At 46.4% G+C, this 26,139-nt stretch overlaps 1 protein-coding gene across 1 annotated transcript; it reads left to right on the forward strand.

Annotated features, from left to right (window-relative positions):
• The first annotated feature begins 12,910 nt into the window (after positions 1 to 12,910).
• Positions 12,911 to 25,585, forward strand: PACSIN3 (protein kinase C and casein kinase substrate in neurons 3). The gene is given in 17 exon segments (XM_066321118.1): positions 12,911 to 13,244; positions 14,679 to 14,777; positions 15,213 to 15,369; positions 16,144 to 16,379; positions 16,768 to 16,814; positions 16,816 to 16,888; positions 16,890 to 16,922; positions 17,469 to 17,516; positions 17,518 to 17,645; positions 18,450 to 18,463; positions 18,466 to 18,569; positions 19,033 to 19,060; positions 19,063 to 19,136; positions 19,138 to 19,163; positions 19,962 to 20,027; positions 20,544 to 20,704; positions 22,259 to 25,585. Coding segments are annotated over 16 exon segments (1,365 nt in total). The 5' UTR covers positions 12,911 to 13,244; positions 14,679 to 14,723; the 3' UTR covers positions 22,375 to 25,585.
• The last annotated feature ends 554 nt before the right edge of the window (positions 25,586 to 26,139 follow it).

The following is a 26,139-nucleotide window of genomic DNA, read 5'->3' on the forward strand; positions in this document are numbered from 1 at the left end:
GAAATCTAGGGCACTTGTAAAGAAAGGCAAAACATCCAAGTACTGCTCCAGAGAAGTGGAAGATTTATGGCATACTCTTTCCTCTCTTCCATCTGCAAGCTCTCAGTCTTTCCTTTTCCACCAATTGAATAAACATCACTGCAAACCCACAGCTGGTCCTTGGAATTGTGTCCCAAGTCACTTGGGAGCAGTCAAGAGGAGGCAGGCCAGCAAGGTCTCCTAATGCTCCTTGTACAAGCCCTGCCCCGGGGGAAATTGCACTTAGGGCCTGGCGTTACAAAAGGAAATGCTGGCAGGCAAACTCCCTGGCATTTAGAAAACAGCTGGCGTCATCTGAAAGGCTCCGAGGACTTAAAGATGAGGTCCGAATTATTCAGATAAGAGGTTTTCAGAGGACTGGAAAAGTGACTGAAAACAGTTAGCAGCATTAGGCTGAAAGAGAAAGACGGATGCCAAGGCGAACTGAGGTGATGCCACCCTCTAAGCCCAGGGAGAGTGGCCCATGCCCTCTCAAGCGAGAGCACAGCATTTCACTTGGGTGGGAGCCGGCCTTGGGGAACCTCCTGCTTTAACACACCAGGGCGGCTGCGGGCCCTGCAGGTCAGCTGGCCGGTACAGCACACAGATGAACGAACTCACGGACAGGAGCCGACTCCAGGGCTGGGCCAAGCGGGCAGCTCCTCCCAGGGCTGCTTCTCTCCCGCCCCCGCCACGAGGGGGATCCCGGCCAGGCAGAGTTTTCCTCAGTCCCCTCTCACCCCACGGCTCCAGGCACCCCTCAACGTGGAGGTGGGGGGGAACGACGACGAGAGCCGGCGCTGCGCTCCCGGCAACCCTCGCCCGACCCACCTGCCTGGGCAGAGCCCGCTCCCGTTAATTGGATCAAGGGCCGGGCGGCGGGGGCGGGGAGGCGGGAGCACGCTGAAGCTGCCCCGCCGCTGCCATCCGAGCAGCCCGGGCCCGCCCCGCGGGAGCTGCTGGAGGCGGGGTGGGACCCCCGAGTGCCGCGGTTCAAATAGGGGGAGGGCCCAACCCGCGCCTCCCCCAGGTGGCCGCTGCCCGCCGAGCGTCCCGCCGCGCCGCCTGCGAGGTAAGCGGCGGGGTCACCGCTGCGGGCTCCGCTGCCTCGGGCCCGGCGCCTTTCGGACCTGTGCCCCGTGGGGTGCCGGCGGTCCTGGGGCAGAGCCCATCCAGGTCCCGGCGCCGCCTTCCCGCGGCGGGCAGCGTGTCTCGGGACGCGCTGGCAACTGTGAGGGAAAAGTTTCCTCATGGAAAGGGGGCGGGTGGGGGAGGCGGTACCCGGCTGGGCGCTGGCTGTGGGCAGGAGGGGACTGGGAGGCGGCTCGGCGCGGTTCTTCTGGAGGCGCAGCGGAGACCCCCGGTAGGTGCGGGAGCGGCGGCGCGCGGGGCTGGGAAGGGCGGCGGGGCTGCGGTCCCGGCGGGTTGTTCCAGAGGGGCTGGAGAAGCTCTCGCTAGAGCTTCGCTCCCTTTGCGTCCCTGAGCTTCGCCGGGTGCCCCGCCGCTGGCCTCCCGGGGCCGGCCCGCTGCCGCCGCCCCGTCACTGGGGGCTGCCGAGGCTCCCCCTCCCTCCCTCCCTCTGGAGCCCGCGCCTCCGCTCCGCCGCGGGGACAGGGGCCCCTTTGTGCCGGATCCGCGCAGAGCCGCTTCCCACTCTGAAACCGGAGCCGCCGGCGCTGGCAGCGCTTTGGAGAGCGGGGCTGAAGCGGCTCCCAGGACCCCTGGGGAAAGGGGCCGCGCCGGGGCCCACGCTCTGGTCCCTTGTCTCGGGTGTCCGTGTTGCCGGTCTGTGAGCCGGACTCCGGGCAGCTGGATGGAGAAGTTCGGCAGATGGGACAGTTCTGTCCTTGTTTGTCCTCTTCCTCTCTTCTGTCTGCCGACAGCAGGGAGAGGAGGGCGAGGGGCACGCACCAGGGGTGCTGCCTGCGGCCGTGTCACCGGGCCCCTGGCAGGCTGCTGGGGTTACCGTGTCCTCTCCAGCCTAGGGCAGGAGAAAGCTGATAAACAGGGAGGGTATTAGTGGGCCTGAATATCCAGTGCTTGAGAAGACAGCCTGATTTGTCACTGGGCACGGGAGGAGGGTTCCATGATCTCTGCAAAGCTATCGATAAGTGAAGCTAGCGTGGCCCAAACGCATTAACCTGTTCCACCACTTTCTGTGCCAAGTATGTGTTCTTTGCTTGCTTCAGTTCTTCAGGCATGCAGGAAGGCTTGGGGCTTGGTGGGGTGGGCGAGGTTAGCTGACCACTGCCAGACGCTTGCTCCTGGCCCTAGGAAATAGTTTGCCCTTTTTGTTCACTTTTTGAGTCTCCTTAGAGAGCTGGCGCTCACTACTTCCTGAAAGTGAAAATTTACTTCTCTCTCCTTCAAACCAACCACCGGTCAAATTTGCACAAAAGAAATTTCTGATATGATAGTAATTGATTGCAGTACAAAACCCAAGCAGAGCCTCCCGCTCCACCCTGGAATTGAAGTGTCACTAAGAAGTCACTAAGCCTTACAGAGTGTGACTCAAGTCATTCTTGGGAAGGAATGAGAGCAGAATGCCCAGCTGCAGTGTGTGGGCTAAAATGACAAGGTCCAGATACTTCTTGCTCCAGGTGTGAGCTGGTCTCTGGGTGGAGTCAAAGTGGAGCTTCTCCCCATGAGTTGCATAACTGGGTACATTCTTTCATGCAAGGATTCACCTTTCCCTGAAGTCCACAATGTGCTTTGTGTGAGATGGAGTCTACTTTGATAGTGTTCTGTGTAATTAATGGTATTTCTCTAGAAGTTCCCTAATATATTTACTAGATTGTCCTTTGAGTTGCAGCTTGGAACAGAATGAATGTGTGAGCTTGATCAGCTGCCTGCTGCCTTCCCTATTCTGTGCTTAGTCTATTGTATTGCTTTATTGCCTTTTTTATTTTTTCTTCTGACCTGTGTGTTTGAGCTTCTCTGGCTTGCCTGCACTTGTTCAAATGAAGACTGTCTCCTTCTCAGGCTGTAAAAAGCAGTAGCTTCAGTGTGTCACCTATGTGTAGAGCTGAGAACAACTGCCCACCTGGAACTCTATTATCAAACGTCAGTAAGTGAAAAGGCTTGTGTGTGACTGGACTACGCCAAAATGCTGCAGGTCACTGGCAGACTGTGTGTGTAACCAAATCATAAAAGCCTGAATTAATTTCTTCACAAGGTAATGACTGGTTCTTTTAATCATTTTAGGTTTTTTGAGGATTATACCAGACCTAGTCTGAATCTTCTGGGCTTTCTCTGGATGATCATTAATTTCCAACAAAAAGTAATAAATATATATCAGAGAATCAATATACATTTACATACACACATTCGTATATATATGTACAAGATCAGTAATGTACTAATGGGACTTCTTAGGAGATGTAAAGCTGTAAGAATGCCTTCACCACCACAACGGGGTGATGGGAACTTCTGTCAGAACTCATGGTATCAGCAAGTGTGGCAAATACTGTATACTCTTTATTCTGGCTACCTCAGGGGCTGGAGATTATTCAGTTGTTGTTTAAACCATTTGGTCTGTGTCATGGCTGGCATCCAGGGATTGAACTGGAGACCTCAAAAGCCAAAAGTATCTACTTGTAGCCTGAGTGGAAAAAGCTATACTCTTGATCAGAGAGCATTAATAAACTGCCTCTATTTTTGCCATCAGCTGATCAGTGATCTGTGAATTTGGGCTGCTCTTGAGAGTTCATGGGGAAATGCCTGAACAATAGGAGAGCTGTTTAAGCCCTTTAAGGAGCTCTTATCTTTTTAAAACAGACTTTGTGATCAGGCAAGCTGTTTTATCACTAGTTATTCAGTGCAATGGGTGTAGAGGGTACTCTGTGAGAGGCAACTGTGACAGATAGAGTAAAAAAAAAGCCTTAATATTTTAGTCTAAGACTTCAGTGGATGGGTCAAAAAAAGGTGACTATAGTTTCTGGAAGTTTTCATGAAGAATTTAGGATTTTGCTCTTTGAAGAATTACAAAGGAACTTGCATCTTGGAGTGGTTAAGAAGCTGTTCAAGTGGTAGCTTTTGCCACTACCTTGCAGCATGGCGATCTCTGTAATTTCACATCAAAATGCACTCTCTTTGGGCACAAGTTTTTCCAGCAGCACAAAGGAAAATGTTGGTGCAAAGAACCTGGTGCATACTCTGCTGTAATCATCCAACTTTGTTTTAGTGACTGGGACATTGGGTCTCAAGTTCCTTTATGCTGAAATGTGGGCTGAAGCTGGGCACTGCTATAAGGCAGTAAGTGTGACTGGCATCCTAATCACATTTCAGCCTTTACTGGTTTCTCCTTGCTGTGAATGGGACGATGGGAATGAGCCTTTCAGACTTGTGATAGCTGGAATTTGTGTGTTAAATCTAGTGATTGTCACTGGGGCACTGTAGTTTGTTGAAAAAGGCTGTGAGAGATCTCCATGGTACCCGGGGGCCTGGATCCAGAGGCATTAGGTTTGTTTGGGATTTTATGCTCTCTTAATAGGTGACTGTGGTAGGACTGTTTATTCCAACTAAGTTTTTCTAGGCTAGAGGGGTTACAATTACTGCAGGCAAACCATAAAGTACCAGTGCTAGCAAGTCCTCAGCCTCCTCAGTCCTGTCCCCTACCATGAGCTTGCCCAAGCTGTGTCCTCTCCTGTTTGCAGGAAGGTACTTACCTTCTGGACTCTCAGGGACATGGTCAGTCCTTTCAGTAACCTACAGGTGATGTTCTGTCAATAGTACTTCCTGCCATCCCTCAGCACAGTCCCCCTGCTGCTGAGCCAAACATCTCCCGCTCCTGAGGGTGCTGAGCAGCAGCAGCTGCAGTACTGCTGTGCAGAGCTCTGAAGTGGCCTTGCTGCCTTGTCTGACAAGAAGCTGTCCTGGAGGACTGGGAGAAGATGGAGCGTATTGCACTTCTTGAATGATTACAGGTATTTACTTCTGCTTCCTGATGTTTGCAGTCAGCTCTGCCTTGTATGAGGACTGGTGAGCTGTGGTAACCCAGGTGAAAGCTTGCTGTTGATTCCAGCAGGCTTTATTCCAATACAAGCAACCAGCTAGGGGTTCTGAGCTGCTTCAGGAAGCATTGCAGGTTAGTAAAGCTCACTGGATTGCCTTGTTGTGCTTGTGGGCTTTTTAAAGAGCCTTCCGGTGTTCTTTCCTCACATGGAGTGTTGAATCCTGAGGACCAGAAACTGAAATCATTCCTTTGGGCAGTGGACTGAGAAAGCAAATGACATTCCGTGATGCTGAACATAAAAAATCTATCCTGTCACATGTGCGCTTGGGCTGACTGCCCCATTTGCCTCTGTTCTCCTAAGTATTTGGAATAACATTTGGGATATAAAGTGTTAATAGTCATGTTTTTCAGCCTGAGATTCAAAATTTATTTTAAGAGGCACTGCTGATAGGAAAGAGCGGAGTCTGTGCAGATAATATGAAAGTAGATAAATAAGTTGCTCCATGACATGCAGGGCAATGAACTTCAAGAAGAAGTGTGTGAAGTATTCATGCCTTCCAGTAGAATAATTTCAGCCTTTTAGTACTTAAAAAGAGCTTATAAAAAAAGTGGGAGAGAGCAACTTTTTACACTGGCAGATGGTGATCAGAATGAGGGGGACTGCTTTTTAAACTAGAGGAGAGATTTAGATTAGATGCTATGAAGAAATTCTTTACTTAAGGGGTTGCTAGAACAGGTTGCCCAGAGAAGTTGTGGATGCCCCATCCCGGTACTGTTCAAAGCCAGGTTGGATGAGGGTTTGAACATCCTGTCTATGGGTGGCATTCAACCCATGGAGATGGCATGGAACTAGATGATCTTTGTGGTCCCCGTCCAACCCAAAACCATTCTATGATTCAATGGAGTAGGAATCTCCACAGTGCAGGCCAGTTCCTAATGGCTTTCCTGCTTCAACCTTAGTAACCTGTGTTTATCTTTGGAAGTCTGTCAGAAGGGTGTTATAAATGTTTTAGGAATGGAATACCTCCAAGTGGCTGATCTGCCCAACTCTTCTTGAACCAGGAGATGCTACAAAGGAAATACAAGTTCCCTCCAGTCCCAGAGCAATGATGCTTTCTTTTCCCATGTCAGGTCCCATAAAAGACTATCAAAATGACTCTGTGTAAAGCTGCCCTACAGTCCTTCCAGTTCATATTCCAATATGGTATTGAAATTTGCCTTAAGTTGTGGTTGTTTTTATGCGGTTTAGATTTTCCTGCAGAGTAAACTTACCTCTGGTAACAAAAGGTGAAAAAAGCTTTGCTGTCAAAGTGGAGGAACTGGTCACACCTGGAACAGAAGTAATGGGTGTGATGCTTTAACCTCATTCTTCTTTACCATAAGAGATGCCCTGGCACTCAGTCTTATCTTACTCAGCTCTCAATTCAAGGAGTTGGTTGTATTCCCTTCTACAGACTGTTTGGAACTCAAAACTCTGCAGGGAACTGGATGAACTTCAGAAATGCCTTAAGGATGATCTTTCATGTTTTTGTCCCCATTATATGAATATGGAAGGAAAGTATTCACATAATAAGCAGTTTTAGTAAATCAGCTTTTGCCATGTAAAACCAGAAATCTATTTGATGCAACCATAGATAAAGAAATTAAATACTTGTAATAATTTGCCACATGATTGCCACACACTTGGTCTGAAGGACAAATTTCTTGCCAACTCTTATCTCCCATTCCTCAAACAGCAGCCAGTGGAAAAGACAACTGTTGGTAAAGGAAACTCAAAAGTTGCAGAACTGCAGATGAGTTAAAAAAGTCACTGTGGCTTCCAAGTGGGAGAAGGGAGCAGAGAAGGCTGGAGACTTCTGACTGCTGTGCAACCTAGTGAAGCAAGAAACCACCAGAGCTCAGTGTTAGAATGGAGCTATCTAGCTTGTGGCTCCCACAAAGGTTGATTGCACTGATTGCAGTCTGCTTCCTTAGGAGTTCGTAATGCATTCATGTAAACTTGATCCCTGCTCTTGGCATTGCAAGGTGATTCAATCACAGGAAAATATTGCAGTGGCAGGAACTTACTGGAGTTTGTCCCCCTACCTGCTCCACAACCACAGGGAACACCCCTGAGCACCACTTCCATTATTCCTGCCTTCGTTATTCAGGGTTAGATGAGTCCAGGGCATTTTATTCTGTCTGGATCAGTGCTTTTCATGTAAAGATCCAAACGAACCAAACTTCTTACTCCAAGCCTAGTTGGAGAAAGCAGACTGATCCAACCTGCTACTACAATAACTCACCTTTACTGAGTTCCAGGCAACTATGTTACAGGATGAATTATTGATCTTACCAGTCAATAAGTGAAGAAGAAAAACATTACTAGGTAAGATGTAGATTAAATCCTGGAAAATGTTTGCATTCAGTGTGGATTGAGACTGCTCAGGAGGGATATACTATCTTTGGCTAGAGCTTTAAAAACCTGTTTATCAGTGATTTAGGAAGAAAGAACTTTCAGTTATTTGGGGTCCCATCTTATGAAAAGGGAGGTGCATGCATTTGCTCGCAAGCTTGGTGTTTATTTGCAGAGACTGATGCAGCAGGGTGGGAAGTACCCTAGGAAATATCCAGCATAGAAGCAAACAAGTAAACAGGCCAGGGAGTGGGACAGTAGCAATTATAGGTTCTCAGTATGTGCTTGGGTTAAAACCTTGCCCTGAGAGAGTGGTAAGAGAAGGGAGTATGAGAGCTGGAAGGTGGGCGTGCTGTGACTAAGGAATGGAACAGCAACGATGCTGTTCATAGGTGTAAGAAAGTAGGGTAGTGCTGTCCCTGGTAACTTGTATGTGTAGCTTCTTACTAAGCTGTCAGCTGCAGCTGCTAAACACATAAACATAACATTCACATTTAAATTATTCCAGCAACCATTTTGAATAAAAATTAATATAGCCTGCTGCATGTGTTTGAGCATGCTACACAATGGTTCAGCACTGGCTTCTTCCCTCCTTCAGCTCTGTATTTGAGATAATAATTTATTTTTTTAATACAAAGAACAAGTGGGGGAAAATGTAACACATACCTTGAGAGCCCACTACATTCCTTCATTAACATTGTCTCATGCTGTCATGTTAACCAGAATAGATCTGTGTTCCTGTAATATTAAAGATCCCCTACATCATATTAGAAATGAAAGCAGATTTTTTTTTTCCTTTTCTAGGTAAAACAGTTTTTGCCTGGTAAAGCTTTGTCAGATCTAACCCCTAGATCAGCAGCAATGTATTAGTAGAAGCTTGTCTTGTAGCTGTGGCTGCTGACAGGGAATAGCTAATAAATGTAGAAAGGACTGAGTTCTGCATGAACACTTTGAAAACAGCTTGGGGTGGCACATGGGAAATATCTGTCATCAGTACATGAGCTTGGTCTGAATGTGAAGACTAAGCTAAAGAAGCTGTGGTCTGGACTCGGGGGCAGCCTGTCAAGCAGAACAGGATCTCGTCTGTGTTTTAGTACTTTGGTATAATCATGGAGAATTTTGCTAGTGGACAGCCATATGACCTCTAGAGAATCATGGGCTGGGAGATGGGCTTCTGTTGCAGGCTTGCACGGAGCTGAACTGACCTCTGTGTGTAGTTACTGTTCCGCCTGGTGTCTCTCTGACCTTTCCCTGGCTGGAGAGATGAGCTGAAATCTTGCTGAAACTGTATTAGACAGCCCTGGCAGGCTTCAGTCCTTAGGGAGAGGCTGGGAAACGCTGGCTTAGTCCCTTTCCCAGTCAGGTGACTGCTGAGGGCGTGACACTGAAATAAGAGAAATACCTCTAAGGGAAGTTTTGGAGTATCTTCGTGTTACTTGGCATCCTTTCTAGCAGCAGACAAAAACTGTCCCCTCTTCAGAAAGGTGAATATGCCTGTAAATACCAGACCTCCTATATAATTGCAGTGGAGAGCACATTACTGGGCATTATCCCAGTTACTGGTTCAGAGCTACTGGATGTGCAATTCCAGAGATGGTGATGTCTGGGAAGGACACTCTGTCTCCTGCCCCATTTCATTCTCTCTGTTGGGCACCTTCCTAGCTCTGCTGTACCAACAGCAATCGAGTTTGTAACACTGCTGGAGTGACGTGAACCTCCTGGCTTCAGCTCTCTAGTTTCATTCTGACAAATTAAAAGAAAAAAAAAAAAAAACAGGGAGTTCGTGCTTTTCACTCTGTAAGGGAAGGGGGGCTGCCATCTTTTTGTGCATTTGGATTTATTTGCAACCTATACCAGAGTGCCAGTGTTTTTGGAGGGAAAATGATATCTTAATCACTGTGTGCCGTACAGAAAACATGACCTGGAATGAACAATTGGTTGCAGAAAGTTAATCAAATTCCTGCCTTGTGGCGATAGTTGTCCTTGAGTGGAAGGTAGTGGGCAGCAACTATTACTGATTGAAACTTTTGCTTAGCTTGGCTTGAGCACCTATATAGAAATCAATCCACAATAAAAATGTGTCTCTTCCAAAGACTCATTTACTAATAAATGTAACTCAGTTTGTTCCTACATGTGTCGCATCCAGCACTTGCTGTTGTAGTTGGAAAAGGGAAGAGAAATTGGGCAGAAGGCCTTGTCTGGTGCAATACCAAGCTTTGGTTCTGTGGATGAATTCCTGCAGGGCGGCAGCCCTTTGAGCCCTTGCGTAGAGTTGAAAGGCTTGATCTTGGGGAACTTAGGAAACAAGTGCTCACAATGATTCCAGAATCAGTCAGCACGCATAGAAGTTGTGCCTTGGCATTTGGAGGCTGGAAGTATTGGATGTGGTGTAGATGGAGAGGAATTTGTGTTTACCTGCCTGAGGGAAAGCTTCAATGGAGAAGAGCTATATTACCTTTGAATCTAAAAATTTTCTTGTGGCTCAGGACCCTGTTGCACAGCTTACCGTGAAAGCATGAGCGAACAAGGTACACCCTGCAATGCATAAAGGGTTTCACATGTTTTTGAAAGGGCAGGTTTTAGCCTGACACCTTGGTCTGAGGGCAAGGAATCCGTGATCTGAGATGCATCTCTGACTGGACCACGAGTAGAATAACAACAGGGCTGAAGGTAGAAACAGCTCTATCACAATGAGCTCTCTGTATTTTTCCTGAGTGGAGCTCAGTATCAGTGAGACATTCATGAACCATTCCACCTTTTTGCAGCTAAAGAACAAGAAGCTTTTTTGAATACTTAATAGGGATGTTTGATAGCAGGTGTGGCCTAATATATTCTCAGCTCCTAAGTGAGAGCACGTATATGTGGGGACTATGGGAGGTATTTTTTTGAATACAAGTGAAATAGTTGTAGCATGGTTCAGGTTGCCTGATGTTGCTAGTTTGGTAGTGGTGCCTTTTTCCATAATCCTCTGGAGGTGGGAAATGAATAGCAAGGTAGTCACTCCTTCCCTCTGCTACAGAGACTCATCTTGCAGGAGCTGCAGTGGGGTCTTAAGTAGCTCTTACTGTGAGAGCTGATAAAGGAAGGGTAGGGATAAACATTCCTTTGCCCTGCAAATATGACTATTGCAGTATAGCCTCCTCTAGCAGAGATGGTAGTGGCATCAGGAAGAGTCTGTATGTGGTGCTTCGGCCCACATAAAACTCTCGATGACCCAACAGAACTCCAGCTCTGTTGCTCATAACTATACAGGCTCTGCCAGCCCTCCTGAATCTGCTTAATCAGGCTGTCCACGGGGTATCCCGTCATCTTTACTTTGCTGTAAAACAACCTCCAGGCTTTTGGCACGGATATTTACTTTTCCCGCAAACTTGGGTTTTCCCCAGTCCTCAACCTTTAGTGGGCTCACACTACGTGGTATTTCATGAATAGATAGGCATGCAGGGGTGGACTGACAATCTACTTGCTCTTCTAGGGCTCACTCAGGGTGACAGCAGCAGCTGTTCTTTTCAGCCCCTCTGTGCAGTACTGAGTACCTTCCCTATGTCCTGCATGCAGATCCCAGTTTGATCTGCTGACGGACATGGGCTCACGAACTATGTAAAGTCCAGAAAAAGCCAGCAGGAAAGGGCCCCTTCGTGTTCGTTGACCCTTTTTGTTTCTACCAAGCTGGATTTTTCTGGATTTTTATAAAGCTGTACAACTGCTATGGAAATATGTACTCAACTGACTGCTGCTCAGGTCATGGAGATTAACCTGTAGAAAATATTATACCACTTCATTGTATTTTCCCCCCAGCTACTGTGCTGATGACTACAGTAAAGCCTTAAGCTGTGGCATACTTTGCCACATGATATTACAGATGCTGAAAAATCATGAGTTTAAAAGCAGGTTGAAGCAATTAATGGAAGAGAAATCTGTTGAGTGCTCTTTCATAGGTGGCACATCCAGCTCAGGGAAGTTCCTGTCAGCAAGTGGTTAGAGGCTTGGAGAGCATGCAGGGAGGCATCATGTATGCTTGCTCTGTTGTGAAAGTGAGGGAAGGTATCTCCTTTTGGCTGCTGTCTGGAAAGGCTATGAGGCCATGATAAACCTTAGTCTGATCCAGCACAGCTACTATTATATTTCAGAGCCCGTTAGGGATAGTAAATCTGACTATTTGAGTCGGTAACTCCTGAGAAAGCAAGCAGATGTGACTCAAATTCTAACATGGAAACAGCAGAAAGAATGGATTCAGGTTTTGGGATGTTTGTTTAGCCTGACTGTCCCTCAAATGAACAAGCATATACTGCCATACAACAGCTTTCCACATTTACCCCCCAAATTCTAGTACCATGTAGTCAGCCTGAACTGGAAACCAGAGATGAAAGGCATGTTTATGATTCACTGCTTCCTGATAAAGTGGGGATGGGGGAGTAGGGTGGAAAAAGTGATACAGCATTCATGTGTCATGTATAATTGATCTACATCTTCATCAGGGGAAAGAAAGGAAGGACGGGGTTTAAGTACACTTTTACATAATTCCATGAAGTTTTTTTTTTTTAATCATAGCAATTTCAGGAATGTTTTGTCTGGTTTAATTGGGGACCACTGGAAAGCCTTACAAGGTTTTGATGAGCTTTAACCTTGTATCCAGTGACCTGGGTCACTCAGAGTCACAATTCCTCCACCTCAACCTCTTGCCCTCCCCTTCCTCACCAAAACTCATTAGTTTGGAATAACCCAGTCTGCTTTTCTTTCCTTCTTTCTCTTTCCCTACCTTCTTTCATTTCTTCTCAAAAATGGTCTTATCATCTGGCTAAAAGTCTCACTTCCAGGTATTGCAGTTTCTACTCTCAGCTGCCCTAACCTTTGAGCCTCAGTTGCATATTGGTGACTCAAAAGGAATTTTTTTGCTTGTCTGTAGTTGAGGTTTTTGTTGTTTTTTTCAGGTTTTTTTTAAATAAATAAACTTTTTACATTGAGGTAAATCCCCAGGGATGTAAATGTGAGATTAAAAACATGCCTTATTCTGGCCTTGCTTCTCTTAGCCTGTGCAGATCTTTTACTTCTCTTTGCTCTGTGGAAAGCTAATGACTGTTACCTGTACCATATAGCAAAATAAAGTATTTCTGAGCATGTGATAGCAGCTTCCCAGAAGCAAGGGACAGAAAAGCACTCCTGCTAGAGGACCACATCCTACCAGTGCAGTGCTAGGTGTTATGCTATTAAAGAGACTGTAGACCAGAATATGCATTCTGGTGAGTTTTGGTGGCTTTTTCTTTATGTAGAGTTATCAAGTTCTTGACTTGTGTATAGATCTTCATCTTTAGTTAAAAGAGAAGGTATGTGTATGTCCTTCCCTCTTTCTCCCAAAGGCAGCTGTGTGTAAAAGTATATGCAGCAGGGCATGGAGGTGGTGGGGTTTGCTAAACTGGACACTGTCCAGTAATGGGGGACCAGGCCCCACGTGGGGTGCCTGGGGTCTGTGCTTATTTTAGGCCTTTCTGGCCCAGGGTGTTCCTTGTGCTCAGCTGTTGTGATGCTACCTTTCCTGTGCAGTGCTGTCAGCCACCCCAGAGTTTCTATTTTAACTCTCTCTGGGGCTAGATCTTGTGACACAAGGATTTGGCATCTCTCCTACGTGCTGGAACATGGCATCCTGGGAGGCACAGTGACTGCAGCTGCTATATCAGAGGGTGCCCCTCCTCAGTAGTTGGTAGAAAAGGGACACCCCTAGGACTGCAGTGCATCAGAACAGGCATCATCTCTGCAAAAGAGTGTCTTGACTGTGTCCACCTCTGTCTCCTCCAGTCCCTTTCCAGAGTCTGAAGAGCTTGAGACCACTCGCCGGCTTCCCACTGCTCCCCTGTGGCATCTCACTTTCAGCTTTCAGGTATGTAGTTACTGGGGCCAGGAGTAGAGTTCCATGCCCTGGAGGCTGTAAGATGGCTTTGCAGTCAGATGACAAACGGTGGGGAGGGAGGACAGGGACAGCTGGTGGCATGGTGGAGGAATTAATTTTTCAAGGTTCACGTACCTGAATGTCATATCCCATTTAACAGCTTGCTTCAGTGACTGGAGTTCAGCATTTTCAGCCTTCTGAAGAAGGCCAGAGGACCAGCATTCATATACTTCTGACACACTCCATGGGATGACTCTGGGCAAACACGGCCAAATGTCAGAAATTCCTGTAGTCTGAGTTGGGGCACTTCACTGTGTGGCTCATGCCACCCAGGATTTGCATGAGGTGGGAGATGTGGACTCTTGACCTGATCTTCATCTCTGCTGTGTGCTCTGTGGGCTGGCAGAATGAGCAGATACCTCTCTAGGGTGTGAGGGAAGCTTTTTATAACTAGGAATGTGCAAGAGGAGAAGTGGCAGCAAAGGCCATGCACACTGAATTAACCTGGGCTTGTCTGGAAAGAACTGGGTTTGTCAGCAAGTAACTGGGCTTGGGTCCTGTTACTCCTTCTCTCATTCTTACACAAGAACAACCCTGAACCTCTCCCCAAGGAATTAATTGTGTTGTACCAGACCAGGAACAAACTGGCAGTGCAGGCTAGCACAGGGGAATGGGCAAAAGTTCTGAGACAGCAGAGAATGAGATGAACCTTTTACGTTCTAGCCTAGATTTTGAGCCTAATGCAGTGAGTGTAGTGAAAAGAGCAGCTGTTTCAGGGATGTTTCGAGGGAAGCAGTGCTGCTGGGTACCAGGCACATGTGATGCACTGCCATTTGGCTGGGTATGCCCCAGCATGTTTCTGTACTTCTGCTCAAGCCCAGCTCAGCTGGTGGGCAGCTTATAGGGCTCCTCCCCATTCAAGACATGCCTGCCTGCTGACTGTTCAGCCTTGTTTTCCCCAGTCAGTTGTTGTAATCCTGAGTCATACTGGGAAGCTGGAGTCATCTCCATTGACACAAGACTTATTTAAAATCTTTCAAGGCAGATTTTAAATGGCTTCAGCTACCTCAGTTTCTTGAGGGCCTTGGTTAAGAAAGGAATCTCTGCAGAAGTATTTGGTGCTGCTGAAGACTGTTGGATTCATGAGCATCTCTAATACGTGTACAAGGTTTGGCAAGATTGTTGTCTACAGAATCCTCTTCCAGTGTGTTACAGGCCTGCCAAGGAGGCCTCTTGTCTGCAGGGAGAGAGGAGGCCAGTTTAGCACTGGGCATCTCTGCTGGACCTTGCCATCTGCAGCTGGAGGGGTACCAGTGACAGTACTTGACTGCAGGGCAGCAAGTTGGGCTCCTCCAGCTTAGAGAACTCTGCTGTCTGCAAAGGCTCAGCCAGTGCTATGTTTGAAATCACTTTTCTCTCTTCTCAGGTAACTGAAATCTGCAAACATTCCCTGCTGCAAGAAAAAGAGGGTGATGTCATCAGAAGATGATGCTGGTGGGGAGGCTCCTGGGGGCAGTTTCTGGGAGGTAAGGAAGGATAATTGGAGTGTGAGGGAGGTAGGAGTGTCATCTTACCACCCACTGGTGGAATTAGAGGGTTGAGTTCCAGATCTGTGGGTGACATGTCACCCTTGTGGAGTGGAAGGGAGGAGCTGTGGGAAGGTTTAGTACCATACTGTGTGTTACTGAAGGGAGTAGCGGCTCTTTCTTCCATAGGTACTGTGGAATGAGAGTTCCTTGTTCAGCTGACATTGATCTGAGCTGTGAGAGAAGCAAGCAAAGCATCTCAGCTTCTTCCTTCTGGTGCTGCATCTGCCTGAGACTGCCAAAGGAGGGTCTGAGCCCAGATTCTGGCTTCAGAAGGGCCCGTGTTCCCTCCCATGCAATGATGGAGCTGCTGTTGTCTGTACTGAAGTAATGTGCAAGTCAGTACAGTATAAACAATGTTGTGTGACATTCCAGGCTGGAAACTACAAGCGGACAGTGAAACGTGTGGATGATGGGTACAGGCTCTGCAATGACCTGATCTCCTGCTTCCAGGAGCGAGCCAAGATAGAGAAGAACTATGCCCAGCAGCTAACCGAGTGGTCCCGTAAGTGGAGGACCAATGTGGAGAGAGGTAAAGTTGGCTTATTACACTGGGAACAGGAAGCAATCATTGCACTCCCCTCTTTGAGTGCTCTCTCTTACTGAGGTGACACTGTTTCCTTGAGGGACAGGCTTTCCTTCCTCAGGAACGGGGTGACTTTCTTGGGTGTCTTTTTGTGTGTTTGCCTGCTTTTGTAGTCAGTCCTCTGATTCACTTGGGGAGTTGTTCTCTTGTCATGTGCTTGGTTATTAAAAAAATAAATTTGTGTGCTTGGTTTGACAAGTCCTTGGGCAGACCATGTCTTAATTAAGCTGGAGATACCTCCCTTTTAAGGATGACTTAGCTGTCTTCTCCCCTAGTCTAAGAATAACTTCTCATGCTGTGATTTAGTGGCAGTGTGCTCAAACTGATAGTGTCTCACAGAATAACAGGAAATAATGGGATAGATGTCCCAAAGGACCTGCTGGTCTGTGGAGCAGAAGCCTAGCCTCAGTCATGAATTAATGTTGCTGTCTGCTCTGAAGGTCAGGCCAGATTTGGGAAGAGAATTTTCTACAGAAACCTTCTTTTAGCAGGCACCATCTGGGACAGCTGAGGCTGCCCAGAGAAATGCTCATCTCATCCAGCTTTAACAGCCTGTCTAGATGCTGCCTGGTGGGACTGTGGAGACCAGTCAGTGCTGACTTATGTGATGGGGCAGAGTTAGAGAAGTGACTCCAACCTGGTAGATGTATGTAGGAGGAAAAGAATCTGCATTCCCTTTGTGGGCAGTAGGTGTAAGAGCCCCTCTGCTTGTTCCTGCAGGTCCGCAGTATGGTACTCTGGAAAAGGCCTGGCATGCCTTCCTGACAGCTGCAGACAAACTGAGTGAAATTCACTTGTCTGTCCGGAACCATCTGGCTGGTGAAGATTCAGATAAGATCAAGGCCTGGCAGAAGGAGGCCTACCACAAGCAGATGATTGGAGGCTTCAAGGAAACAAAGGATGCAGAGGAGGGGTTCCGCAAGGCCCAGAAACCCTGGGTGAAGAAGATGAAAGATGTAAGCAAAGTGTGAAGGGGGATAGAGAGATAAGGATAGTTGAGCTGGTTGCCTGATTTCAAGAGCCACTGGGCAAACAAACTAGGTTAGCCAGAGTAGCAGAGTATTCCAGACAGGGAGGGATGTCTCAAGGGTCTCTGGTGTTTTATAACTTCCTTCCCATATGGGAAGACTTTGGTAACAGGTTCTGTATTTATGCACGGCAGGTGAGCACTGAAAAACAGATCATTTGAAGGTACCTCTTCCCACTGGACCATTGTTTACTAAATGCCAAACTGGCATTCTTGTTAGGTTGCTGCAGACTAACAGATGTTAACCTGCCCCCTCTGAGTATTGGAGGATCAGTGTGGGCAGGATCATGGCTTTGTCTGCATCCCTTTTCCTACAGGTGGAGACTTCTAAGAAAAACTATCATGCAGCCCGTAAGGAGAGAAGACAGCCCTACAAGGGAGAACCATGCCAGGCAGACTCGTCTGTCCTCACAGGAGCAGATGCGCAAGTTGCAGGAGACGTGTAGAGAAGTGCACTCAGGAGGCTGAGAAGGTGTGTGTGCGTTGTATGAACAGGTTACCAGACCTCCTTTCAAGGAAAAAGCATTGGTGGTAATGTCCCTCAGTGAAATGACTCAGCTGAAGCCTGTAAGATGTGAAATCCCATCATCTGATGTTTTAGTGAGTTGGACTGAGACTTCAGCAACTAAGGTCTCTGTCTTTGGAGTTAGGCAAGATCCTAATTTATAAAATAAATTTAAAATAAAAAAGGAAAAGTGTAGGGCATTTGGTGTAGGGTGTGGAACTTGCAGAGCTGAAGACTCAGCTGCCAAAAATAGCTGATTTGTCTGCCCACAAGAGGGAAAGTGTGGAAGGTCCTGTATGGAAGATAGAAGTAAGGAAGAACAGGAAACTTTGCAAGAACATTAGGGGAGCATGGACTGGGACATCAGCTGTGGGATTTCTTCTTACTTCTCTAGTGTGTTGTTTAGTAGTGCAGATGGGGAAAAAAACTTGTCAGTCTCACGCCAATAGAGGAGGATTGTTACTTGTTTGCCATCAGGGCACGCATCTCACCTGTGCTGTGCTCCTGCTACAGTGTAAGGATCAGTATGAGAAGATGCTGGAAGAATTGAACCGCTACAATCCCCCGCTACATGGAGGACATGGAGCAAGTGTTTGAGGGCTGTCAGGAGGCAGAGCGCAAGCGACTGTGCTTCTTTAAGGAGATGCTTCTGAATCTGCACCAGCACCTCAACCTCTCCACCAGTGAAAGGTACTGGCCCTGATGCAGAGGGGAATTCTGCCAGCCTGGAGTGCTTAATCTCTGGTGAGGGGTGCCAAATCTGGTGTCGCTGGAAGCTGCTTGCTTGCATCAGCCAATCTCACTCCTTCCCCTTTCAAGTGTATTTTAGAACTTGGTCTCTTTAGAGTGACTTGTGGCTGGGATCTGTGATTGTAGACAGTGCCATGGCTCCCCAGAGAGGATTTTATCCTTCAAACCCTTCCTTTTCACTGTTGTCCAGTACTATCCTGTGTTGTGTAGTTCTATTCTATGAAATGTCTCCATGTTGCTATATGTAATCCCAGGCTAAGGAAGGTAGATCTCTTGCCTTCTAGTATTGATGGTTATTCCACCCATTTTGCCCTAGTAGAGAGACCTTTTGTGAAGTAGTGCTTCTAAGCCTGCAAGTTGCCCTAAGTAGAGGTTATACAGGGGTAGCAGATGCGCCAAAATTTTTCTGTGCCCCTTTAGTAGAGGCACAAATCTGACCACCTCCCTGTCTGTGGTGCAAGACTGCTGAGTTATTTCAGTGCTCACCTAATGAGCTGTGCTGAGAGCTGGCACTTGTTTAGGCACTGCCACACCAAACAAGCCTGTCCTGTTTGCCAGGCTGACTCTCCAGTAAGGGAAGCTGTGTTTTCCTAGGGCTGAATAGGTGCTGCTCTAGCATCCTTAATCCTGTGGGATTGAGGATGCTGTGTAATTGTGCATGAGGTTAATCTCTTCCTTCCTACTTGGCTTTTGGGAAACTATTGAGGGATTTGACTACTGGTGTTCTGTCTGTTCTGGTCGTAGCTTTCACGCGTTGTATCGGATCTCCACCAAGTCATCATGGCTGCAGACAACCAGGAGGACCTGAAGTGGTGGCGCAACACTCATGGACCAGGCATGGCAATGAACTGGCCTCAGTTTGAGGTGGGGTAACATTCTAGAGTGTGTTAATGCTATTTCCAAACAATCAGCTGCTTATCTGAAATTTGCCATCGCTAGCCTTGTGTTGGAAAGACCCTGTCTTTGCTCAGCAGGCTCAGGATGTGGGCTCTTCTGAAATTGTTGTATTGCAAGCTGTCTGCTGCCCAAAGGGGCACACATAGGCTGCCAAACTATACTTCAGCTATCCAGCTGCAAAGTCAAAGGACAGGAGGTGGTACTTAGGGCCGTGGGACAGGTTTTTGTGATGATTTTCTCACAGCCTCTCTTGTTGCAACCCTGGGATTCAACAGAATGAGCCTGTTATACCAGCAAGGCTATTGATCTGACCAGTTCAGCTGCTGCTGAAGTACAACCTGGGTCTTCTGGTGTTCTGTATTGGCAGAAAAGATGCACAAAGCTTTTAATCCAAGTGGCTTGATGGTAATTACTGGTTTTCCCTGGACAGGAATGGTCCCGTCGAAACACAGAGCAAATCCCAAGAAGGAGAAGAGTGACAAGATGGCTGATGATGTCACATTGACCAGCATTTTGCCTACACGAGATGGTGTTTGTCTCACAGACACCTCTGCAGACAAGGTAAAGGCTGAATTCGGGTACAGCAAGTTAGGAAGAGTTAAGTCCTACTAGGGTCACAAATGAGTTGGATTGATAGGAGTATCACTTCCTTAATTTCCTGTCTCTTGCCCATGCCTTGCCTGTGGGACTCTGGAAAAGGTCACGTAGAAAATGCAGTTTAGGGTAGTTGTTGGTTTTGGGTTTGTTTTGTTGGGTTGGGTTTTGTTTTTTGTTGTTTTTGTTTTGTGTTGGGTTTTTTTGTTTTGTTTTTGGGGTTTTTTTGTGGTTTTTGTTTGTTTGTGTTTTTGTTTTGTTTGTTTTTTCTTTTTTTTTTTTTTTTTTTTTTTTTTTTTTTTTTTTTTTTTTTTTTTTTTTTTTTTTTTTTTTTGTCTAGCCATTCTGCCTTACAAAGTGCCTTCCTGTAAAGATCCTTTAGTGGCAAGATTTAGCCCAGTCTGACTAGTGCTGTCTGAGTCTAGCATGCATTTCCCAGTTCTTCCTCCCAGACAGAGTGAGAAGAGTTGAGAATTGTGTGGCTTCCTAAATGAAGGCAATAAATTCTTAGTGTTTTTTCCCTGGTATGTGCTGAGTAGCACCTGACAAGTTTGAGTGTAGCTGCTTCCCTTGCCAGGAAACAAGCATGGAGAATAGGGAGAGGTAGAACAGACTCATCCTACTGTTCCAGAAGCTGTCCTGCTTTAAAAGGTAGACTCTGGCTAAAGTGAACTGAGCAGAGAAAAATGGAGATATAGAGATTTTCAAGGCCACTACTGTATTTCACAGTCAATTGGATTCAGGGCCCTATTTGCCAATCTACAGGTTTTCCTGTCAAGAGGAGCAGAACAGCTTCTTCTATGACACCCTGAAGGCACCAACCCATGTGAAGTTAGTATGGAACATAGCCCCTTCAGGGTTTTTTGGGTTCCAGGTGTCTGTCCTCTGCTGCTCTTCCCCTCTGCTCTTGTCCCTGATTTGGAAAAACAAAATTCCAGACATCTCTTCAGGATGCAAAACATAGCTTTTCCTCTCTGTCTTCTTGGCTGGAATAACTCTGGATGCAGCTGGGCTCTCCAGTTAGGACTGGTCTTCCTTGTGTGAAAGGGTCTGCTAAGAGTAGGAGGAGATCATGAAGAGTGCTGCATGTGTGTGAAAAATCCTTCAGGAGTGAGTTATCCTCCTGGCCGTCAGGGTTTCTAATGCTGGGCTGCTTTCAACAAAGTCTAGAATCTCCTGGGATCTCTCTTTTCTGTTTGCCATCGCTTGATTTTTGGGCCTCTTGCACCCTGTCCTATAGCAGAGCGGTCTCAGGGGGAGTCAGGGTGGTGCATGATTCAGGAGGAGGTGGGTGAAAGATCAATCTGCTGACAACCATCTTGTCCCCTCTCACCTCCACACACGCAGCGGAGGGAAGGAAGACATTTCGGAGTGGTCAGATGAGGACACTCCCAAGAAGTGCCTGGATGCCAACGGGCACGAGGAAGACCTAAAGATACCAGGTGTACGGGTACGAGCACTCTATGATTACACAGGACAGGAGGCTGATGAGCTGAGCTTTAAAGCAGGTACAGAAGCACTAATCTCTTACTAACCTTTCACTGTCCTCACTTGGCTCACTGAATGATTGAAACACTCTGTAAGAATTGGATGTCCACTTGAAAACTGACATTTGTTCTTCCCTTGGTCTGACCACTGCCAGCTCCTTTGAGGTGGATGAGACAGTGGCAAATCCATTTTTTTTTTCTAGACCAGAAGGTAGTGAGGCCACATGGAAAGAGACTGTCTAGGCCTTAGTCAGAGTGCAGGGAGAGCAGACCCCTGCCTCTTCTTAGGGCATTTATTCTGAATTGTGTCCTGAATCTTAATTAAATGCTTCTCCTTTGCACCATTGATAGAGAAATTACACGGATGTTCTGGATTATCTTTTCAAATAATGTGAAGGTAGATATTTTGGGAGAAGGTCACCTGACTGACATGTACTAATGAAGGCAGAGATCAGCTGGCAAAAAACCAGCTATGCAAGCTGTTGCTCAAAATGGATTTTTTGAGAAGGGAGATCCTGGCTTGCAGCACAGGATTGACGGCTGGAGCAAACAGACCTGTCCTCTTCATCCTTTAGTTAAATTTAAGTTTACATGTGCCCTCATCTCATCTTCAAGTGGACATCGTGATCTTGGGAGTGTCTCTATCTTGCTTGTTTTGAGTTTTACATGGTATCTCTGTGCTATACCTCTCCAAAACACACCCACTGAAAGTCACTGAAGTCCTTCAGTAGCAGGGCCTTGTGCCTGAGGCCAGTGCTGCAGTGTTACCATACTAGTAAACTTCCTAATGCTAACTTGATGCTTTAAAATCTCCTGCACTATGGGTACTCTAGGACTTGACTTTGTTCTTTCTTTCCACTCAGCAGATGAAATGGGATATGACTTGTTCGCTGTAGTCATCTCCTTTTTGAATCTGCTCTGAGCAACACGTATCAGTAAGGCTTCAGCTTAACAGCAGTGACTTTGTGAGATTCTGCCAGTGTGGGATGTGCCTATTCATGCAGCCAGACCTCCCTCTCTGGCAGAAGTATGACCTACTGGTGGAGGAGGGGATCTTTCTGCCCCTTCCCTAACCAGATGTGGGAGTGTTATAAATCTCTCCTAGTTGTAGTCTGAGAAATCAGTTGATTTTATGCCTTACTGGCCAAACCAGGTGCTCCTTCCTGGAATAGGCGTGTTGAGGTCTAACAGCCAGAGCTTAGCAGCTTCTTGTATTTCCTTCCCACTTGCCTATCGGAGGAGACACTAAGAAAAAAGTGTCTCAGATCTGTCTGATCACTTGTAAGCATGTTCCTTAGTGAGAGAAAGCAGGCAGAATTAGAGGGCACAAAAGATTCCTGATGCTGAATAGGAGGTCTGTTAAAGTTCATTGGCCAAGGTGATAGTACTGAGTATACTGAAGAGATCAGTAATTCTGGCTTTGATTAAACTGCATTATGATAACAGTGTTGATATGGGGAGAAGAGTGTTATGATTGAGACCAATAGTCTTGTTTTTTATCAAGTCGTCTCAGGTGGATAAAATGCCATGCTGCTTTTCTCAAGGCTGCCTCCTAATGCCTGTTCTTACTTTTAGGTGAAGAACTAATGAAGATTAGTGAGGAAGATGAGCAGGGTTGGTGCAAGGGCCGACTTCTCAGTGGTCAAGTTGGACTCTATCCTGCTAATTACGTTGAGAAGGTTGGATCATGATTGCTGCTGCCCCGCCAGTGCCTCACAGCCATACCAGCATCTCCTGCAGAGGTCACTGGGTCACTCCTGGCCCGAGCCCACCTTTGCAGTACAGCCAGCAGCTTCTGGACTTTAAAGGCACATATTCCATGTAACTAATGCTTCATTTTGAACATCTAGATCTGTAGGGATTTTCTAAAAAATAAACAAGGATGAATAAAAACTTTTCTGAGCACTACAGTAGCATAGGAGTGCAGAAAGAAACAGATCCTTTTGACTTGCACTCAGTTGAAGGAGATAAGTGTTTTCCTGGAGCTCTGTAAAAGAGAGAAAGCACACTTCCTTGACTTCAATGCATGTGCATCCATAGGGTGTTGAGGTCTGCCCTGCCTTCAGGCTTCCCATTTAAGGAATTTTGGATATGCAGAGTAATGGGGAACTTCTACTATTGTTTCCTCTTAGTTCCATCAAGCTGACTGGCAGAAAGCTCTTTATTCTCCCATGTCTTTTATGAGTTTTCAGTATCCCTCACTTGCAAGCTTGTTGGTTTCCCTGGTTAAGGCAGCTGATAAAAATGATACAGCTTCAACCTGAATATCTTTTCACTGCGCTCACATTTACTGGGATAGCCCCAGGAATGAATGCTAGTGTAGCTGAGGCACAGGAGAAAGAGGCTTCTGTCTTGCATGGTGTGGCTGTCCAGGCTAATAAGTTGTGAACATACCTGTTGTGCAGCAAGTTGGAGTTGACTGAATGCTCCCTGAGCTAAAATGGACTTTCCCATGCTAAAGGCTGGTTTTAACAAAATGACAGACATGTTCCACTGCTGTTCTGCTTAGGATTCCTAAATTCACTTCTGTATGTTGGGGTTTCTAACACATCTAGATTATTTTGGCTACACCTCTCTTCAAGAGCACTTAGTGCACAGCAGAGACCCTCTTTTTTTCCTTTTCAATATCTTCTGGACTTACACAGGGCTAGAAGTGTGCTCCCTGCTTTGCCAAAGACCCCTGCACTGTGATGAGGGTTGCACTGTGGAAGCTGCCTGCTGGCTGGCACAAATTACCATAGAAGGGTAACTCCCCTTTTTGTCCTGAGTTGCTGCAAGTGCACTTATGCCCAGTTGTTAAGTGCCATTCAGCAGGGAGGCTGTATCAAACATCCTTATCTCACCTGTCCTTCTGCCTTTGAAAGCCTGTGAGGCTGTTGGGAAGACCTGGCATCCTGATCCTAGTGCTCTGCATATTCCAACATTGGGACTGATTAAGCCCAAGAGCTTGAGGGAACAAAAAACTGGAAAAGCTCACACTGTTGGAGAAACAAAGGCATACAAGCAGTTGCTTAAAAATGGCTTACTTAGTACATCTGCTTGAAACTGCTGCTGAAATGCATTTTGAGTTTGTATTAACCTGTAGTAACGTCCTTATTCTGGCCTAGCAAGTGTGAGTGACCTGGCTAAGTCAGACTAACAAAACTCAGTCAAGCCTCCACCAGCCGCTTGGGGTGAACTGCTTCAGAGCTGTTTGGAAAAAGGGTGCTATACATAAAGTCTGAAGTCACGGATGAACATCAGGATTGAATGGCCATTATTGTGTTAACAGTAGCTAGTATGCCAAAATGTAGACTGAAACAGAGGAGGGGATGGACATATTCAAATATTCTTAATTTATGAAGATTGAAGTGTCACAAGCATCTTGCCTGGCTGACAACAGAAATTAACCTTTTACACTATACTGGATGCCTTGAAACGTAGTCTGCCATGGACAAGAGATGGGAGACTAATGCTATTTAGTGCTTTTATGAGACCACAGAAACTTACAGTTGAAAAGTTTTGCTCAAAATATCTCTAGCACTGTACTTCATGAATGGGGAAGTGGGGTGCAAACCAAAATAATATGGCTAAAGCATTTTGCTCAGTCTATTATGTAATTTCTCAATAGAAGGTATTTCCAAAAGGCAATTAAATATCTACGCAACAGACATTAAAAATGCCTGGATTTAGCTATGAATTTAATTAGTATTCTAGGTTCAGTATCTGAAGATCCCTCTAAGCTTATGCCATGTAATTAGAGGTGGTGGTGTATAAACACTTGGATTTATTTAAAGATCCAGTCTCTGCCTTCAGAGACCTGTGTCACAGGTAAAAGTATCATTAGTGTTGTGCAGTAATTGCAAGTGTTCCACAATGAACACTGACCCACAATGGAATGATTTGCTGCTCCTTTGTCCCAGCATGCGTGAATGTGAAGAAAGCCATGCCTGCCTGGCTTCTGAGAGAATTGAGACTAAAACAGCACTAAAATGAGCTGAGATGTCCTATAAACAATACAGAATTTTCCCTGATTAACCTGCATAGTTCAAACATTAATGCTAGATTTACATGTAAGGTCAAAAAATGGCAGAAGGGAGCTACAGAGAATATTGGGAAAAATTGACTTTAACTCCTCTTCTGAGTTCTAGTCAGGCTATAATTGGGGATGAAGCTAGGTGTGGCCAGAATGTGCTAAAGGACAGAAATGTCCAGTGGACAGGACCTCTGATTACAGTACAAATAACCTGAAATTCCACAGGACAAAGTCTGAGCAGATGTGTTTGTCCTAGGAAAACATGACCACCTGACTATAGTGGGCTGCTTGAAGGTTTCCAGAAATACTGACATATTGCATCTCATGTGAACTAGTTCCCTAAGGAATGCTTACACATCAGAAATGCCTGCTAAGAGCTGAAGTAATGGACAGCAGACAACATACTGAGAATGAAAAACTGCTTGGCTGGACTATACCTCACAAACAGGCATGGCACTTAGTCCTGGCTACCCAAAACCATCTGAATTAGTGCAAGAGAGCCTGTGGTAAAGAGTAAAGATCCAGCTGGAGGGAAGGAGAAAAAAAAAAAGCCCCAAACCAACCCACATCTAATGATCTTATATTAAAGTAATAGCTCTGCCTGGATGCTTGGTTTTCCACAGGAGCAAATGAGGTTTTGTTAACCACAAAGGTTCTAGTTGAAACATGCCATCCATGCCATACCAAAGGTTTTGTGTGTGAACAGAGACATGTACACATAAACTAATTGCTGTGCCTGAATTCCAGAAGGCCAGTGAAGCCTGTTCTTCTCCCATGATTTTTGTAAAAAATATACAAATGCATCTCTGTGCCTGATGGGCAACACAGTGAATAATTATCTAGTCATATTTTATTTTTTAATAAAGCCATTCCTTGTGGAAAGCCCATATACCTGTGGTATTAGCAGATAATTCATTTGGTTCTGGCATCTTCCTGGAAAAGAACTTCGGAAGTATCATGCAAAGCTTGGATTTCCTGTTGATGATGAATTTTTGAGGAAGAGGAAGTTGAAGATTCTCTCTGATGGGTCACACCCAGTTTCCCAAAGTAGCAGCTCAGCTTGCCTAAGCCAGTAATGGTTTTGCCCTATAGGCAAAATCTGGGTCACAGAGCCCAGGGGCCAGCTGCGTTGTGGGATGGCAGCTGAGCTGTGGTTAGCCTCCAGCACTGGGTGGCACTCCCACAGCCCTGCCTGGAGCTTGGGGCCATTACTACTTCAGTTTACTTTCCATCCCACTTCCCATCCCCTATGTCCTTGTGGCTGTTTTGCTTGGCACTAAGCACTGAGGCAGGTGCAAGTATGTGGCAATCCTGCACAGAGGTCCATCAGTGCTGTTAAAAATTGTCCTGCACTGCCTCTGCTCCTGTTCTGTTTGCAGGTCCAGCCCAAGGCCACAGCTGTGAGGCTGTGGAGCTCAGCTCTGTTGTCTCCTGCAGGCTC

This window comes from Sylvia atricapilla, chromosome 6 (assembly GCF_009819655.1).
Source record: "Sylvia atricapilla isolate bSylAtr1 chromosome 6, bSylAtr1.pri, whole genome shotgun sequence".
Taxonomy (NCBI): Eukaryota; Metazoa; Chordata; class Aves; order Passeriformes; family Sylviidae; genus Sylvia; species Sylvia atricapilla.